The sequence below is a fragment of the Salmo salar genome, chromosome 05, assembly GCF_965601325.2.
Source record: "Salmo salar chromosome 05, fSalSal1, whole genome shotgun sequence".
Taxonomy (NCBI): domain Eukaryota; kingdom Metazoa; phylum Chordata; class Actinopteri; order Salmoniformes; family Salmonidae; genus Salmo; species Salmo salar.
Window position 1 is genome coordinate 67247050 of NC_138295.1, and position 18838 is coordinate 67265887.

Below are 18838 nucleotides of genomic sequence, written 5' to 3' on the forward strand. Positions count from 1 at the left end.
TAAATAAATGGCTGGTGTGAATGTTTGTAGTAGGTCAATTGATGGCCAATGTTGTAGAGCAATCTCTCATGGCCTCATCGCTCCCTTTCTCTTCCTTCTCTACTGGATCACAGAACTTTGTCCAGTCAGTCAGTAACCTGCTGATGGAGGAGAACAGAGAGAGATGGGAAGAAGCACAACTGGTGAGTTGGTCTCTTTCTCTTTTTCTCACAGACTCACTGGCGCTTCTTTATGCACACACATGAGCTAGCATGCATGGTCACAGTTTGTGCTCCTTCTTGATGTGTGTCGGCCATGTGTTGTACAAAGATAATTTCAATGACTATTTTCTGGTGCCTTTGTGTCTAGCCGTTGGCATCATAATGACATCATGCCAGTCTCCTGGGAGATATATGGATGGTGTGTGATGCATTTGAACAGTGGGTGTCTGTTTGGTGTTCGCTCCATGAGTCATCAGACCTCTTGTCTCCTCTCTCGCTCTCTCTCTCTCTCTCTCTCTTTCTCTCTCTCTCTCTCATCTCTCTCCTCTCTCTCTCTCTTTCTCTCTGTCTTCCCCTTGTCTTTCTCAGTTGGGTCCTAACATCAAGGAGCTGTTCCGGTTGGTGGAAGACTTTGTGGACGTCTACGGTCTTAGGATGAAAGACTTCCAGGACATGGTCGAGGTCACGGATAACTTAGGTAAGCTTTTTCCTTTGACCTTTGTCTCTTTGGCTGTGTCTGAAAATATTGCTTCCTCTGTCCTTGTGTCCACAATTCTTCTCAAATTGCATGTCCTGAATTCCTCCAAAGCTCATTGGAGGAGGAGGTCCGAGGGAGGGACTTTGGATCCTCTTCTTCAATGCTCTTTGACAGGAATTGTGGAAACAAGGACGGAGAAAGCAAGGATTCGATGGCTTGTAATGTTTTCAGACAGCTGAGCCTTAGTTCGTTCAATGTGGACTTTTCCTATTGAGCTATGTGTTTTTCTCCTAGTTAATACTAGGTCTTTAGGCCATGGTGGAAAAGCAGGCATAGCCACATTGGCAGTATTCCGGAGCTGTATAATCTGAATTGGATATGCACCCAGCCAGGACACTAGGGGATCTCATCTGTTAGCGTTGTGTCTGGTGTGTGTGGATCTCACTGGTTCAGTCAGTTCAGTCTCTCTATGTCTTTTGGAATCAGAACAAAGGGTGTGAGCAAGGAGGTCTAAATATTGCCATTCCCCCTGGGTACCACCCACAGACCAAACAGGGCTATAGAACAGACATCCTGGGCTGTTCCCACTGGGCACACACTGGTTGAATCAACGTTGTTTCCACATCATTTCAACCAACGTGGAATATACGTTGAATTGACGTATGTGCCCAGTGGGTTGTGTCTCAGTTCCAGACCAGTGACTGTGAACTTCTGCTTACACATGGACACACACATACACGCACGCGGGCACACACACATACACACGAACACAGTGACTGTGATCTCCTCTGTTTCACGCAGCATATAATATTTATAAAACTAACAGCATCACACCGGCAGGTGCTTGGCTTCTTGCTGACCTGCAGATAAACATGGCACAGTGTGTACAGGGAGGCCTGTAGCTGGCGTGTCTGGGGAGTGTGTGGAGGAGTGGAGGGGCCAGCCGTAAGGTGCTGTTTCTAGCTCTGCCCAGCCCGCTGCCCGCCTCGCTGTCTGCACTGCAGCCGAACCTCCACCCACACCCACCGCCACACCGCTCCTAGTTACTGACCTCACACTCCCTGAGTCCCACACACCTCACACACAGAGAGATTGAGAGAGAGAGAGAGAGAGATGGGTGGGTGGGTGGACGGAGAAAGATAAGGAAAATAAACAAGTTAGTAATTACTGTATTTAGATAGCTATAATTTAAATGTGTACACAGTGAGAAAGAAGAGGCTGGCCAAACAAATGGCTAACACACATTATAAACTGGGTGGTTCGAGCCCTGAATGCTAATTGGCTGACAGCTGTGGTATATCAGACCGTATACTGTACCACGGGTATGATAAAACATGTATTTTTACTGCTCTAAATATGTTGGTAACCAGTTTATAATAGCTATAAGGCACCCCGGCTAAGGGCTGTGTCCAGGCATTCCACGTTGTGTCGTACATAAGAACAGACCTTAGCCGTAGTATATTGGCCATATACCACACCCCCTCGGGCCTTATTGCTTAAGTAAGTCATGAGTCAGGAGTTTATATAGTGAATAAAATATAGCTCTCTCTCTCTCCAGTTCTGTCCATCCACAAGCGTCCGGTGGCGGGTAATGCAGACATCAGCTTCCCTATGAAGGGCTGGAAGGGGATGATGGACTGGGCCCGCAGCTCTGAGGACAGAGTTACTGTCTCCAAGAACATCCTCTCCACAGGAAAGCCAGGTGAGAGCACACACACAAAACACACACACAGACACACACACAGACACGCACCTAAACAAAACATTCATACAACATTTGCATATGGAATTGCACTTGACATTTGAGAGCCTCCAGACTCGCAGCTGTGTGGAGACGTGGGGTTCCTCAGTCTCAGCCAATGGGATAGTTTGGCTCTCTCTGTGACATAGATCATTACCACGGCTACCATGCTAATGAGCCAGTCACTTGCTAATCAGAAGTCAACAGGAGCCAATCAGGGGCAATTAAGGCTAATCTCCTCCCCCACTGGTAGAAGTGTCTCCATGGCGGCAACAGCACATCAACAGTCACTCATGCCTCTCACCTGCTGCTCCATACTGGGCATGGCTCACAGGGGGCCAAAATGGCTCCCCAGTTGCAGTGATTGAAATGTTTTTCCTCAGCCGCCTCTCTGAAACTATCAGAGCATTAAAGATGGGGGACTTGCATCGGAATACATTTGACACACACACACACACGCACACGCACACACAGACACAATAGTGCGTTGTATAATTGTTAAATATCCCCGTTTGTTGCCTCTCTACTGCTGTGATCATTCTGGCGAACATATTGGCAAGCAGGCCCATGATATGAAGGGGTGTGCAAGATACTTTATGTCACACACACACACACAGACATGCATGCATACACAAACTTTCCCTCTCTCTCGCTCGGTTCCTCCCTGATGCCCATGGGATCTCAGCTGCCTGGCCTGGAGCAGTATACTGTAGTACCCTCTGCATGCTGCCTGGCATACTTCTGTGCCCTCTCAGCACACATCCATACTGCCAGCCTGCCAGACACAGCGTGTTGGAGCGTGAGAGAGAGCTGAGGTTCTTTAGATAGAGGAACAGATGGACTTTGTGGGTTTCTGTCTGTGACACTGCAGCAGGAGACAGCTTCAGGCCCTGTCCTTCTCTTCTGGCCTTCCGCCCAGCAGTTTAGTCTAGCTGTGACACAGGTTGGACTAAAACTCATATTTTTCTGGGGTTTTCTGGGTGTATTTTTTGTCTATTTTGCCAGTGCAGTCTGCCATCACGGCATGCCATGCCCAACCATGCTACCATGGCAACCATTTTTGACGCATGAAATACATTGTTGTGTGACAGTGGAAAACGTTTCAATGTCATCTGGCCTTTTGCATTTGGCTGTGTGTGTGTGTGTGTGTGTGTGTGTGTGTGTGTGTGTGTGTGTGTGTGTGTTGAAGTGCATGTATGTGTAAACATGTTTATTCGGTCTGTTTAAATGGCTATTTAGTGATTACGTGTAAGTCTGTATGTAAGTGTGTTTGTGTGTGAGTGATGATGCCGTGTGAGTGTCTGTTTATAGATGGGTAGTTATGTAGGCCAGCTGCAGAGGTACAGAGCCAAGAAGACGGGAGAGAGACTGGCTGACCTGTATTCTCTCTCCTGCTGTCCTTCAGCACAGACCACTAAGACTAGAGCTGCAGGTCATCACACACACATACACACACCACTGACACACTAACACAAACACATGTCACTCCTCCATCTCTCCCCCTCTCTCTTTTTTATTGGATTCTGACTGACCTGTGCCTCTCGCTCTATCTCTCTCTCTCCCCCTCACTCTCTCTCTCTCTCTCTCTCCCTCTCTCTCTTTCAATTCAATTTCAATTTAAGGGGCTTTCTCTCTCTCTCTTTCTGTCTCTCTCTCCCTATCTCTCTCTCTCCCTCTCCATCTCATTTGTGTCTATTCGTGTGTGTGTGTTGGTCTGTGTCTGAACGGTGGGCACATGTCTGTGTTGTACTCCAGATGCAGATGACTTGTCAGCGTTTGTCACCGGGATCGTTCTCTACAGAAACCTGGGCAGCATCCTATCTCTACAGAGGTGAGAGTGTTTACTGACATCTCTACTTACAATGCTTTCTCCAGGGATGTGTCAAAAAAGTGTACTATAAAGGGAATGGGGTGCCATTTGGAATGCAGCCCAGCACAGAACGCATCCCAGAACCTCTTTTGATTGGTGGCTAATGGGCTTTGAATGCTACCACGTAGTTCCTTAGTCTCTTGTCTGTGTAAAATGATGTCTGAAGGAGCTAGAATGAATAACATTTCAGAGAACTGCTTTATGCTAAGCACATGTATTCAAACTGCATGTGCATTTGTGAGCTACAGCTTTCTCTCGTCCAGTGAGGAGTGTTCTCTCCATTATGTCAATGTTATGTGCATGTATAATGAGATGGAGGAACACAGGCTAGCGTGGCGGAATCACACTCAATCTTCCCACATACTTCATTCACTGCAAATTCATGAGTCTTTTAGCCCTTTCCTGCAGTCAAATGACCTAGTGGCCTCATAGGTGGAATGTTATTAATATCTTTCACAATTTCATAATTAATAAACGTTATTTAAAAAACACACCGAAAATCCAGTGTTTCTATGTCAAACGGTTTTGTTATATTTCAGTCTTCTGTTATGTATATAAAGTGTAATATTGGGATGCAAACTCAAAGTTGAATACATGTCAACTCTTTATCTGATATGGTACAGGTGTCTCTTTTAAAGCCCATAAGTGAGGTGTATACTTTTGTTTCAAAGTAGGTTTGTTTAACACTACCAAGAAACAGCCTGTGTGACCCTGATTTAGCCCACTGCAGTAAAAGGTTTTGTAACAGATTCCTCTTTCCATTCACCAAATTGCGGGTTCACAGTGCACTGTTGGGGTTTGGAAGCTGGAATTATTTGCAAGTGGACGAACGTGCGAGTTTGAAGTGATTGTTTGACAATCAGTTGAAAACATCATGACTGGTTGTTTTTATGCCACATTAAAAGGTAATACATGTTAGAAGTGATATGACAAATCTTTACTAGGTCTAGGGCACAAGGCCCACAGAGATCATATACAAAATGAATCGGGATTCTATAGGCCTATGTAATTCTATGATTACACCAAGGCTATAAAAAAAGGATTGTGCGCGCGCTTGGGTGTCCCGTACCGATAAGAAATGAAATCTACTTTCACCCCAGGGTGTGCGTGTGGAAACTCCTTATTTACCCAGGCCTAGTTAGTTATTTGTTCTTTCCTTTTTCCCCTCAGAATCTTTTTCCCCTTCAAGGAAATGTGATCAGTTTTAGACAGAGACTGGCTGACACAAGTGTTTACGTTGACTGATTGCGTTCTGAGAAGTGAGAGGGAGAAAGAGTGAGAGGGAGAAAGAGCAAGAGGGAGAGGGAGAACGAGAGGGAGGGAGAACGAGAGAGAGGGAGAGGTTGCGGGTGAGAGAGAGTAGGGGGGAGGAGTCAGAGTGTGGGGGCTGTGAAACACTGTCTATTTGAAACGGGACATGAGTTAAGTGCTGGGACATACAAGGGTGTCTTGAGGGATATGTATGCTGTGTTAGGGAGAGATGGGAACATGTGTTGTAGGGATGGGGCAGTATTACTGCAGGGAGGTTTGAGTTGGTTGAAGGGAACAGCGATTGACAACGATGACAATGATGTGTGGTTCTCACGTGATATGTCACCTGACCATGTGAGTTGTCCTATGCTGGTGACACCACTCTGTCCCTCCCTCCCTCCCTCCCTCCCTCCCTCCCTCCCTCCCTCCCTCCCTCCCTCCCTCCCTCCCTCCCTCCCTCCCTCCAGAAACAGCACTGTGCTCAACTCCAAGGTGGTGTCTGTGACCATCAAGCCCACCCCAGGATCCCTCTCTACCCCGGTGGAGGTCCAGTTCTCACACCTTTACAACGTGAGTGACCTTTCACATCTGACCCTCTGACCTGAGCAGTGACCTCAGTAATTGACCCCTGTAGTGTAACAGAGTAGGAAGGGCCTTGACAAATCATGTGGCTTATCCCATTAAAACACAATGTACTGATATTTGAGAGCATTTCAAAAGACTTACCATGCCTTTATCACTGCAAAGCACGTTTAGCACTTAGAAAAGCACTAGACAAATCAATTTCATCATCCTCACAACTGGAGGTATATGATAACATCTGTAATCAGAGCATATGTCCATGGAGGTATATGGAGGTATATGACAACATCTGTAATCAGAGCATATGTCCATGGAGGTATATGGAGGTATATGATAACATCTGTAATCAGAGCATATGTCCATGGAGGTATATGGAGGTATATGATAACATCTGTAATCAGAGCAAATGTCCATGGCCACGGGAATATGGTTTTTTAAATTGTGATTTTTCAGGGGGTGCTGCAGCACCCTCAGCACCCCTACTACCTGTGGCCATGCATATGTCAACCATGTGACCGTTTCTCTCTCTGTCTGATCAGGGCACCACAAACCAGACCTGCATCTCCTGGGACGAGAGTGACAGGTAAGGCCTTTGTAAATGTCTTTCTCTGGTGATACATCCATGTGCCTGCTGGGCTGCCAGACTGCAGTGTGGAGCCTGGGGGTGGAACTGCCTGAATCAACTGAATTATAGGACCTCTATGATCCTACCTGGCTCTGAAAACAGAAATAGAATTAATAGAATGGACATCCTCATTCAAGTCAATTTACCATGATGGGTGGACTAGCGGCCAGGATGTAAAGTAAGAAGTGTACCCATAACCAGGAACTAAAGTAATTATATTTCTATGGTGGACCCGCCTGGCTACCTGGCTCTGAAACACCTGCTGGTGTGGACCTTCACAGTGAGGGATAGAACTTTGGGAGACGGCTTCACATCACATCATCTCCCACTGTGACTGTGTGTTCCGTGGCTGTTCCCGCTCCACTGTTTTTTATCTTGATGAAGTGCCCATGACACACACTGACCCTGTAGAAAGGTGCTGAGTTTGTCAGACAGTTCCGGAGCTCCTCTCTGTGGGTGATGGGAGATGGGACGGGGCTAACTCTAACCCCCACGCTGCTAACACTGCGCCGACAGTGATGCAGGATGTCGAAAATTAAAAGTGTCGCTCACAGCTTTCTCTCCTGGGCAGCCACGCACACACAAACCAAGGCTTCAACACAGAGGGATGAATGGAGAGTGCTTTGGGATCTACTGAGTCAGACAAAGAGAGAGGGAGAGAGTGTATATATGTGTAGTAAGAGAGAGAGAGAGAGAGAGAGAGAGAGAGAGAGAAATGCGTTGCACAGTTCAACTGCACAGCTAATGTGGGTCCATTTAACACACTCTTCATATGCCTCATACACTAAAGTACCCTTTTTGTTTTAAAACCCAAAACAGAGAGAGAGAGTGAGTGAGTGAGTGAGTGAGTGAGTGAGTGAGTGAGTGAGTGAGTGAGTGAGTGAGTGAGTGAGTGAGTGAGTGAGTGAGTGAGTGAGTGAGAGATAGAGAAGCTGTGTGCAAGTGAGAGAAAGAGCAAGAGAGAGTAGAAAGTACAATGTGCCCACGGCTTTATTGCAATGCAGGTTGGAGATTTGCATTTCGATAAGTGCGTACACATGTGTTACTGAGACGAGGCATAGAACAGAGCGATCTTTTGACATAAAAAAGTTTAACCAGGTAAATGTAGACCGAGAGAGAGAGAGAGAACGACCGAACAATGAGGGAAGAGGAGAGATACAGGGTTGAGAGAAAGCAAGAGGGATGAGAGAGGATAAAGGAAGATGGATAGAGAGGCAGAGCGAGAGAGAGGGAGAGAGAACAAAACAAAATCTAATCTAGCTTCACCCACCATGTTGGGGAGAGAAGGGGGAGGCGAGGGAGGGGGAGGGGGAGGGGGGTGACATGTTCTAAGCAAAATGTAAATCCATCTTGGACAGCAGCTATGATTAATGAGTTAATTTTTGGGGGAGAAATTGAAATGTGAGGAGGCGTCCTTGTCATGGTGGTGTCTTGTTGATAACGGCTGTGAGAGAGAGAGGCAAGCGTGTGTGAGACGGGTGGTCTTCTCTTCTAGGGCTCTTACTTCGGTCTGGGGCGGGGGGTCAATAACAACAGCAGTGTTGCCATCCTGGCCTGCAGGTTGGCATTTATTGTAATGAATCTTACCCTGGAGGCAGCTCTGCAGAGAGGTCAGTAGCTGGCACAGCCACAAAGTAATACAATCTGATTTTAAACCTAACCCTAACCTTAACTCTAACTTTAACTACACTGCTAACCCTAATGCCTAACCCTAACCTTATGTTAAGACCAAAAAGCTAAATAATATATATATTTTACGATACAGCCAATTTTGACTTTACAGTTGGCCCATCTAGTGGAAATCACTCAGTTCTGCTTCAGGGCAAGATTCATAATAATAAACGTCAACCTGCTCCTGACCTGGCCCAGTTACCCTCCCTATGTAATGGCCGTCGAAGGGAGTAGACCAAGGCGCAGCGGGTTGAGTGCTCATCTTAAACTTCTATTGAACACTTAACAAAAAACAAGAAAACGAATGACAGCTTGACAGTTTGCAGGCTCACAACTAGCAATGCAAAACCAACTTTCCACAAAAGACAAGTGAAAAAAGGGCTACCTAAGTATGACTCCCAATCAGCAACAACGATGTACAGCTGTTCCTGATTGAGAGCCATACCAGGCCAACACAAAGAAATACACAACATAGAAAAACATAGAAATACAAAAACATAGAACCATACCCAAAAACCCGATAACACAAAACAAACACACACACCCCTGCCACGCCCTGACCAAACTACAATAACAAATAACCCCTTATACTAGTCAGGACGTGACAGTACCCCCCCCCCCCCCCCAAAAGGTGCAGACCCCGGATGCACCTGAAACAAAAAACTAGCAAAACAATAACCCACAACTAAAAACTCCCAAAACTACAGGGGAGGGAAGGGAGGGTGGCCACCGTCACCGATGGTTCTTCTGCAACACCCCCCCTTCCCAATACTCCCCCCTACAGAGGTGGCTCAGGAGCGGGACGCAGACCCTGCTCCACCACTGGCTCACCCCACTTCAGTGTCGCCTCTAGAGCGAGGTCCCTCTCCGTCGACCCCGGACTGGGGACCCTCGCAACGGGCGACTCTGGCTGCGTCGGACTGGAGGGAGACTCTGGCTGCGTCAGACTGGAGGGAGACTCTGGCTGCGTCGGACTGGAGGGAGACTCTGGCTGCGTCGGACTGGAGGGAGACTCTGGCTGCGTCGGACTGGAGGGAGACTCTGGCTGCGTCGGACTGGAGGGAGACTCTGGCTGCGTCGGACTGGAGGGAGACTCTGGCTGCGTCGGACTGGAGGGAGACTCTGGCTGCGTCGGACTGGAGGGAGACTCTGGCTGCGTCGGACTGGAGGGAGACTCTGGCTGCGTCGGACTGGAGGGAGACTCTGGCTGCGTCGGACTGGAGGGAGACTCTGGCTGCGTCGGACTGGAGGGAGACTCTGGCTGCGTCGGACTGGAGGGAGACTCTGGCTGCGTCGGACTGGAGGGCGACTCTGGCTGCGTCGGACTGGAGGGCGACTCTGGCTGCGTCGGACTGGAGGGCGACTCTGGCTGCGTCGGACTGGAGGGCGACTCTGGCTGCGTCGGACTGGAGGGCGACTCTGGCTGCGTCGGACTGGAGGGCGACTCTGGCTGCGTCGGACTGGAGGGCGACTCTGGCTGCGTCGGACTGGAGGGCGACTCTGGCTGCGTCGGACTGGAGGGCGACTCTGGCTGCGCCGGTTCCGGCGGTAGGCCGCCTCTCTCGGTTCCGGACTGTGGGCCGTCTCTCTCGGTTCCAGACTGTGGGCCGTCTCTCTCGGTTCCAGACTGTGGGCCGTCTCTCTCGGTTCCGGACTGTGGGCCGTCTCTGCTGGCTCCGGACTGTGGGCCGTCTCCGCTGGCTCCGGACTGTGGGCCGTCTCTCTACGGGGCACTGTTGCCGGACACTCTGGACGAGGCACTGTCGCCGGATACTCTGGACGAGGCACTGTTGCCGGACACTCTGAACAGGGCACTGTTGCCGGAGGCTCTGGACGGGGACTGCGCACTGAAGGCCTGGTGCGTGGGGCTGGCCTAGGAAGCGCCAGACTAGGGACACGCACCACAGAGCTAGTGCGAGGAGCAGGATGAGCTGGACTGGGCTGACGCACTGGAGGCCTGGTGCATGGGGCTGGTAGTGGAGGTACCAGACTGGAGACACGCACCCCAAGGCTAGTGCGAGGAGCGGGAACAGGATACACTGGGCCGTAGAGGCGCACTGGCAGTCTCGAGCGCAGGACTGGCACCACCCGTACTGGCTGGGTGCCCGCTTCCCCCCGGCAAATGCGGGATGCTGGCACCGAGCACACCGGCCTGTGGATGCTCGGCCTCGACGCCGTGCGCATCACCCCATAGCACGGGGCCTGACCAATACCACGCTGCCTCCGGTAAGCACGGGGAGTTGGCTTAGGTCTCAACCCTGGCCCAGCCAAACTACCCGTGTGCCCCCCCCCCAAAAAAATGTTGGGGGCTGCCTCTCAGGCTTCCATGCCAGCCGTGTTCCAGCAAAACACTCCCGGTCCTCTCCAGCCTTCCTCCATGGTCCCTCTCCGGCTAGGATCTCCTCCCAGATCCACGACTCCCGATAGCTCCTCTCCAGCTCCTTACCACGCTGCTTGGTTCGTTGGTGGTGGGAAGTTCTGTAACGGCCATCGAAGGGAGTAGACCAAGGCGCAGCGGGTTGAGTGCTCATCTTAAACTTCTATTGAACACTTAACAAGAAACAAGAAAACAAATGACAGCTTGACAGTTTGCAGGCTCACAACTAGCAATGCAAAACCAACTTCACACAAAAGACAGGTGAAAAGGGCCACCTAAGTATGACTCCCAATCAGCAACAACGATGGACAGCTGTTCCTGATTGAGAGCCATACCAGGCCAACACAAAGAAATACACAACATAGAAAACATAGAAATACAAAAACATAGAACCATACCCAAAAACCCTGATAACACAAAACAAACACACACACCCCTGCCACGCCCTGACCAAACTACAATAACAAATAACCCCTTATACTAGTCAGGATGTGACACCCTACCTTATCTCTCCTCACCCACCTCCACTTCTTTATAAACCCACAATCTGATTTGTTTTCTTTACAGTTTGTTTCTTATTGAATTTAGCTTCCCCTGTTCTTTAATCTGTCTGTTGGTTTTAGTTAATACATAATTCATTATGATTTGCATTGCTGGATGTTATAGCACCAGACTAAACCATTTTTGAAATAATGTCAACTATTTTGACCTGGGCTTGATTGAGCTTGTCTTGCTTAAAACTTCTTAAGGATAGGCGGGACACCAGCCGACAACATCCAGTGAAATTGGAGGGCGCACAATTCAAGTAAATAATTGGAATATTAAACATTCATGAACATACAAGTATCGTATATCATTTTAAACCTTAAATTCTTGTTAATCTAACTGCATTGTCCGATTTAAAATAGGCATTAAGGCGAAGCATACCATGCGATTGTCTGAGGACGGCACCCCGCATTTCGTGACAAAAAAATTCAAAATATTCCATTACCGTACTTCGAAGCATGTCAAACGCTGTTTAAAATCAATTTTTATGCGATTTTTCTCGTAAAATAGCGATAATATTCCAACTGGGCGACGTTGTATTCATTCAAAGAGAGAAAGAAAAACATGGAGAATTCACATGAACGCGCATCTCCAGTGTCACTGTTCTTAGCCTGACCACTCACAAAATCTCCTGCTGTTTTTCGCCCAGAGACTGGAGAGACGTCATTCCACTTTCTGGCGCCTTCTGAGAGCCAATGGAAGCCTTAGAAAATGTCACGTTACAGCAGAGATGCTGTATTTTCGATAGTGATGAACAAAATGTCAGACAGGGCACTTCCTGTATGGAATCTTCTCAGGTTTTGGCCTGCCATATGAGTTCTGTTAAACTCACAGACAACATTCAAACAGTTGTAGAAACTTTAGAGTGTTTTCTTTCCAAATATATATATATATGCATAAATGCATATTCTCCTTTCTGGGCAAGAGTAGTAACCCGTTTAAATCGGGTACGTTTTTTATCCGGCCGTGCAAATACCGCCCCCTAGCCCCAACAGGTTAATGGAACCAATAGAAATGTCGGAAAAGTTGCCAACCCTGCACATTTGGCTCTGTAGGAAGACTAGAGCAAACTCTAAGCTTATTTAAAAGATTTCAAATAGTATTTTAACCCAGGGATGTCTGGGATGTTGTAGCGGTCAGGCAGGCCCTGCTGTCCGATTCATTCATGTTATCCTGGCCTGTTGTTGGCAGGGGCGTTCACACATTCAGTGCTACTGGACCGCAACCCAAATTATCCCATTAGACCACGATGAGGTGTGTGTGTGTGTGTGTGTACTGTGTGTGTGTGTACTGTGTGTGTGTGTGTGTGTGTGTGGTGTACAGTGTGTGTGTGTGTACAGTGTGTGTACAGTGTGTGTGTACAGTGTGTGTGTACAGTGTGTGTGTACAGTGTGTGTGTACAGTATGTGTGTACAGTGTGTGTGTTGCTGTGGCTTGCTGTGTGGTTGGGAGAGCGGCCTAATCGTGTCATCCACAGAGACTCTGCGCTGAGTTATAATATTGGATTTCTGTTAGGGTGATGTGCTAATGTTAGCACTGAGCCTACTCCTGGGGCTACAAGACTGTACTACTCTCTCTCTCCCTGTCTCTCTCTTTGTCTCTCTCTCTCTCTCTCTCTCTCTGCTTGTCATGGTTTTCACCCCTTAGCACTCTCCATCCATTTGCACCATGGGTAACCCTATCAGGGACTGCTGTGAGGTGGCCCTGGTGCACTGTGGGTAACCCTGTTGGAGGCCGTGATGTGTTGTGATGAGATGTCTTTGGCCCTGAGGTACAGACCTGGGTTCAAATAGTATTGGGTTTCTTTCAAATACTTCATCTGCTCTTGATTGAGTCTTCCTAGCGCAATGGAACCACTGGAATAATCAACACAGTGCAAACCCTGCCCAACGGGCTCTCCAGACTGAAGCAATTAAATGCTTCAAAGTATTGGAAAGAACACAACTACAATTTGAACCCAGGTCTGCTGAGGCACAGTCCCAGGCTGTCACTGGTTTGTTGATTTGTTGGTTGGTTAAAACCCTGGGGGCTGCTGTGTGTTCCTGGTGCCACTAGCCCCAGAGACCTGCAGGAGATCATGTTCCCCCCATCTTGATGAGTCCCTTTGGGGACCACTCTGTTTGGGAAGAGGATGTAAGGGCTCACTTGAGATGGATGGAGTGTGATATCACCAATGTACCGTCCAGCATCACTGTGCCATGGGAGAGAGAAACACACAACTCCCATGAAGACATGAGGAACCAACAACGATTGGGCCATTCTCTGTGCACCTGCAGTCAGACCGATATGAAGAGAGGACTAAAACTGAGCCTTTGTCAGGGTTTTAGAACAGCTGTGTGGTAACTTAGGCAATTGTGGATGGTATGATGTTGTAAACAACAATGAAATAGCTGCGGTCTGACATTTCAGCACCATGCATAGTGGGAAAATATGGTTTCTGATATTTGGAGTTTAGCACCGCATTGTAGTGGACAGCGTATTGGCAATGCAACGTCACTGGCCACTGAGAATACCCCATTAACCTCTCTGGGATATGTGGACGCTAGCGTCCCACCTTGACAACAGCCAGTGAAATTGCAGGGCGCCAAATTCAAAACAACAGAAATCTCATAATTAAAATTCCTCAAACATACAAGTATTAAACACCATTTTAAAGCTTAACATCTTGTTAATCCAGCCACAGTGTCTGATTTAAAAAAGGCTTTACGGCGAAAGCATACCATATGATTATGTTAGGTCAGCGCCTAGTCACAAAAAAACATACAGCCATTTTCCAGCCAAAGAGAGGAGTCACAAAAAGCAGAAATAGAGATAAAATGAATCACTAACCTTTGATGATCTTCATCAGATGGCACTCATAGGACTTCATGTTACACAATACATGTATGTTTTGTTCGATAAAGTTCATATTTATACCCAGAAATCTCAGTTTACATTGGCGCGTTATGTTCAGTAATGTTTTGCCTCTAAAACATCTAGTGATTTTGCAGGGAGCCACATCAATTTACAGAAATACTCATCATAAACGTTGATATAAGATACAAGTGTTTTACATAGAATTAAAGATACACTTCTCCTTAATGCAACCGCTGTGTCAGATTTCAAAAAAGCTTTACAGCAAAAGCACACCATGCGATAATCTGAGTACAGCGCTCAGGCACCAAAACAAGCCATACTGCCATGTTGTGGAGTCAACAAAAGTCAGAAATTGCATTATAAATATTCACTTACCTTTGATGACCTTCATCGGAATGCACTCCCAGGAATCCCAGTTCCACAATAAATGTTTGTTTTGTTTCGAAAAAGTCCATATTTATGTCCAAATACCTCCTTTTTGTTCGCGCGTTCAGTTCACTATTCCAAATGCAGAAGGCGCATGCACTAAGTCCAGACGAAAAGTCAAAAAATTGCATTACAGTTTGTAGAAACATGTCAAACGATGTATAGAATCAATCTTTAGGATGTTTTTATCATAAATCTTCAATAATATTCCAATCGGACAATTTCTTTGTCTTTAGAAATGAAAAGGAACTCAGCTTGCTCTCACGGCCACGCGCGTGACTGAGCTCATAGCATTTTTCCAGACACCTGGTTGAAACAGCTCTTATTCTCTTCCCATTCACAGTAGAAGCATGAAACAATGTTCTAAAGATTGTTGACATCTAGTGGAAGCCTTAGGAAGTGCAATATGACCCCACAGACACTGTATATTGGATAGACAATCACTTGAAAAACTACAAACCTCAGATTTCCCACTTCCTGGTCGGATTCTTCTCAGGTTTTTGCCTGCCATATGAGTTCTGTTATACTCACAGACATCATTCAAACAGTTTTAGAAACTTCTGAGTGTTTTCTATCCAAATCTACTAATAATATGCATATCCTAGCTTCTGGGCCTGAGTAGCAGGCAGTTTACTCTGGGCACCTTATTCATCGAAGCTACTCAATACTGCCCCCAGATCCCAAAGAAGTTAAATGAGGGAAGAGGCCAACAAGCAAGACGTCTAGAGGGGAAGGCTCCCCATGAACTCCACGCTAAGCTGTTCAGCAATATTGTTTTTGAATGTTAAAACCTTAGAATTGTTAGTAATGCTTTATAGTAAAAGTGGGTAAAAGTTTAGTCAATCCCATAAACAGTGAGTGACAAAGTGGTGTGGATTTAGCCTGGTCCATTTAGGGTAATTAAGACTTAGAAAAACATGGTATCTGTCAATGTTCAGTCAACACTCAGAATTCACGTTTTGATTAATACGCTCAACTAAAGAATGGTTAACAATATAACAGAAAAATAAACTACATATGTATTTAAAGTGCTTTCTTATTGGGTTGGAATTGCAGTTATTGTTGATGTATGGTCCAGTACGCTACAACAAAGGCCTAGACCAGGCCATCAAAAACCTACTTACCTGTAAATGGAAGTTAGGATGGCATTACAGCCACATGAAGTACTGTAAAATGGGTTCACACAATAAAAAATGTTTTCCAGCTGATTAATTGTCTATTAGGTGCACAAATATGATCTCTTTAGCTTTTAAATTGTTCCACCAATAACGCAATCTAAATCTAGGGATAAATAAGGAGATTCAATAATAACTTAGATTTGCATTATTATTATTATTATTATTATTATTATTGTTGTTATTACCCCCATTGCTATTGTTTGTTTTTGGGTTATTTGTGAATTCCAACTCTATGTTGCAATAACCTGGCCAAGCAGAAACCTGAGCAGCACGGCATCTGGCTCACAGATAACCTTTCATCACCATTTTCACTGCGTTTTCTGCGCTCTTGCTCGCTAACCGCGGAGATGTAAAGGGGATTTGGAATTAAATAGCTGGTGTCTGTAACGTGGTGGGGGATTTGACTAGCTTTCACCCGTTTTTATTCACCGCAGCGCTCTCTCTCTTTTCCCGCAGCTCCTCGCTGCTCGGATCGTGGTCTGCCAGGGGTTGCAGAGCCGTGCCTGTCGACTCATTCAGCACCAAATGCGTGTGTGACAGACTCTCTACCTTCGCCATTTTAGCACGGCTAAATCCTGACATGGTAAGTCCGACAACTTCCTTCATTCTTTTATGTTAGGGTATCCGAATCGAGGTGCTTGTGTATGTATCTCACGGGTTTAGTGAAAAAGGGCGTCATTGCCATTCGGTATCAACAGAGCCCTCGCGCGCGCCCGCCCGCCCTCTCTCTCTCTCCTCTCTCTTGCTTGCGACATGCAGATGCCATTCAGCAAGTGCTCTGTGTGTTCTCAAATAAAGAATTTGGGCATCTTTCAAGTCGTCCCACCGAGCAGAAAAGGGAGATTTGTGTCGACATGACACATTTTAGTCAAGGTACATTCAGTTTATATATTCCAACTGCAAAATGACCGTGTTGACTATTGATTTGCACACATTACATGCTGAATAAGAAATTGTTAGGCTATGTGAAAAATTATTTTAGGGTTTTAGATTAGCTATTATTATAATCATGTTCAGAATCCTTGCATATTTCATGTTGACATTGTCCAATGTAACATAATAACATATTATTCCAGCATTTTGACAAATTAAATAATATTTTCCAGCTGCCTAAATATTCTCCAATGATGCAATAACATAAAATGGGGCTAAAATAACAGAACAATCATAGATAATCAGTATTTGATTCCAGCGGGAGATAAATAGGTGTGTTAATATGACAATATCTTTACTAAACCCTGCAGAATTCCAGTGATGGCTCAAACCGCTCAAATGTGGCCCAGTTTCTGAGGGGAGATGAAAAGGCCAGTACTGTCATTGTGAGGAAGTGTTCATTCAGAGCGATTAGTTATTATTAGACTGGAAACTGCTTCTGAAGCAGTTGTTCACTAGTTGCCCTGGTAACAGCATGGGCGGCACCAATGACTCTTAAAGCTGTAGAAGACCCTATACTAATTCACCACCACAGCCTTTGTGCTGTGTGGCCTAGATAGAGGGAAGGGAAGAACGCCTAGATAGAGGGAAGGGAAGAACGGATGGATGGATGAAGGGAGGGATGGAATACCATTAATTTACCCCTCCTGGGCCAAAATATTCAGACAGATGCGACATTTACTCATTTTAGATATGCATGTGGTTTTTATATGGCGGTTCCAAAATGCTACATCAAAAGGAGGGGATGGGGATGAGAAAATGTGCACCTGCAAGCAATGGACAAGCTTAATTTGATGGGTCTTAGGAAAGCAAATAAACACGGCAGTCTTTCGCCCTGAGAATCTGCAGCTGTGCGTTTGATGTTCTGTATCTCTCTTCTCCATCTCTGTCTCTCTCTCTCTTCTCCCTCTCTCACACTCCCTCTGTCTTCCCCTCGTCCATCCTAGAGCTACGATTATTCAGCCAGGGGGTGATGATCTTGGAAGGGGTGTGTGTGTGTGTGTGTGTGTGTGTGTTTGTGCACCTCTGCAAGATGTTTACAGATCATCACTTGCTATACACACACAGAAGCAGTTGCTATCCTTATTACACACCGCTGCACACATGCATACAGTTACACATACGGCACACACACACACACACACACACACACACACACACAGTTTATTTGGCGTGTGCCTGTGCGATGGGCAGCAGTCGTAGTAGCATCATGTGTTAATAGCACTCCGCAAGTGATTGCTGCTTCTCCCTGGCCGGACACAGTATTATCCTCCCCCTCATTCCTCCTTCCATCTCTCTACCTCTATTCATCCCCCTCTCTACCTGGCCACTCAACAGGACTTTTCACAGCAGTGTCGCAGTCTGGGGGCTTTTAGATGCCCTAAGGGAAGCATATTGTGGCAAGTATATTCACCTGGTACTGTGCCAGGAGAGAAGGGCACTCCTTTTCCTCCCCCTCTCTCTCTTCCTCCCATTCCTCCCCCCTCCCTCTCTTTCCTCGTCTCTCTCCCTTCTTCCCTCCTGCCATGCTAGTGGGGTTGTGAGACAGCCATGGATATTGAACTAGCTAATTATTCCTGCAGCAACACTTGCCACATTCTGAATGGCACAGCCCCTCTCCTCTCCTCTGTCTGCAGCTAGCCTCATACAGCCCCAGAATGACAAACACCCAGTCTCTCACTGTCTCTCTTCTACCCCTTTATCCCCTCTCCCTCTCACTCCTGCTTAGTCATTTTCCCACATCCTTTTCCTCTGTTGCTTTCTCTGCCTCTCTCTCTCTCTCTCTCTTTCTCTCCACATAGTAGGTCTCTGTCCCGCCCCTTTATCACTCACTCTCTTCATCTCTCCTCTCCTGTCTTCTGTAATGTTACCACGTTCAGTCAGTCTTACTCAGCTGCAGGCTGTAGAAGGAAAGAGAGAGAGAGAAATTCACTGCAGTCTTATCAAAAGGCTCAAACCTGAACCCAGCAGGCTTGTGTTTTTGGGAATAGGATGAGTGTGTGTGTGTGGTGGGTGTGTGTGTGTGTGTGTGTGTGTGTGTGTGTGTGTGTGGTGTGTGTGTGTGTGTGTGTGTGTGTGTGTGTGTGTGTGTGTGTGTATGAGA

At 46.7% G+C, this 18838-nt stretch overlaps 1 protein-coding gene across 6 annotated transcripts in view; it reads left to right on the forward strand.

The window, feature by feature from the left end:
* LOC106605503 (adhesion G protein-coupled receptor B1) overlaps positions 1-18838 on the forward strand; it is a 97023-nt gene that overhangs the window by 56910 nt on the left and 21275 nt on the right. For all 6 annotated transcript variants that reach the window (XM_014201234.3, XM_014201235.3, XM_014201238.3 and 3 more), the window contains exons 13-19: positions 114-182; positions 570-678; positions 2237-2380; positions 4175-4250; positions 6008-6110; positions 6662-6705; positions 16258-16384. In XM_014201234.3, coding sequence (XP_014056709.1) covers positions 114-182; positions 570-678; positions 2237-2380; positions 4175-4250; positions 6008-6110; positions 6662-6705; positions 16258-16384 — 672 coding nt within the window. The remainder of the gene's footprint in view (positions 1-113; positions 183-569; positions 679-2236; positions 2381-4174; positions 4251-6007; positions 6111-6661; positions 6706-16257; positions 16385-18838) is intronic.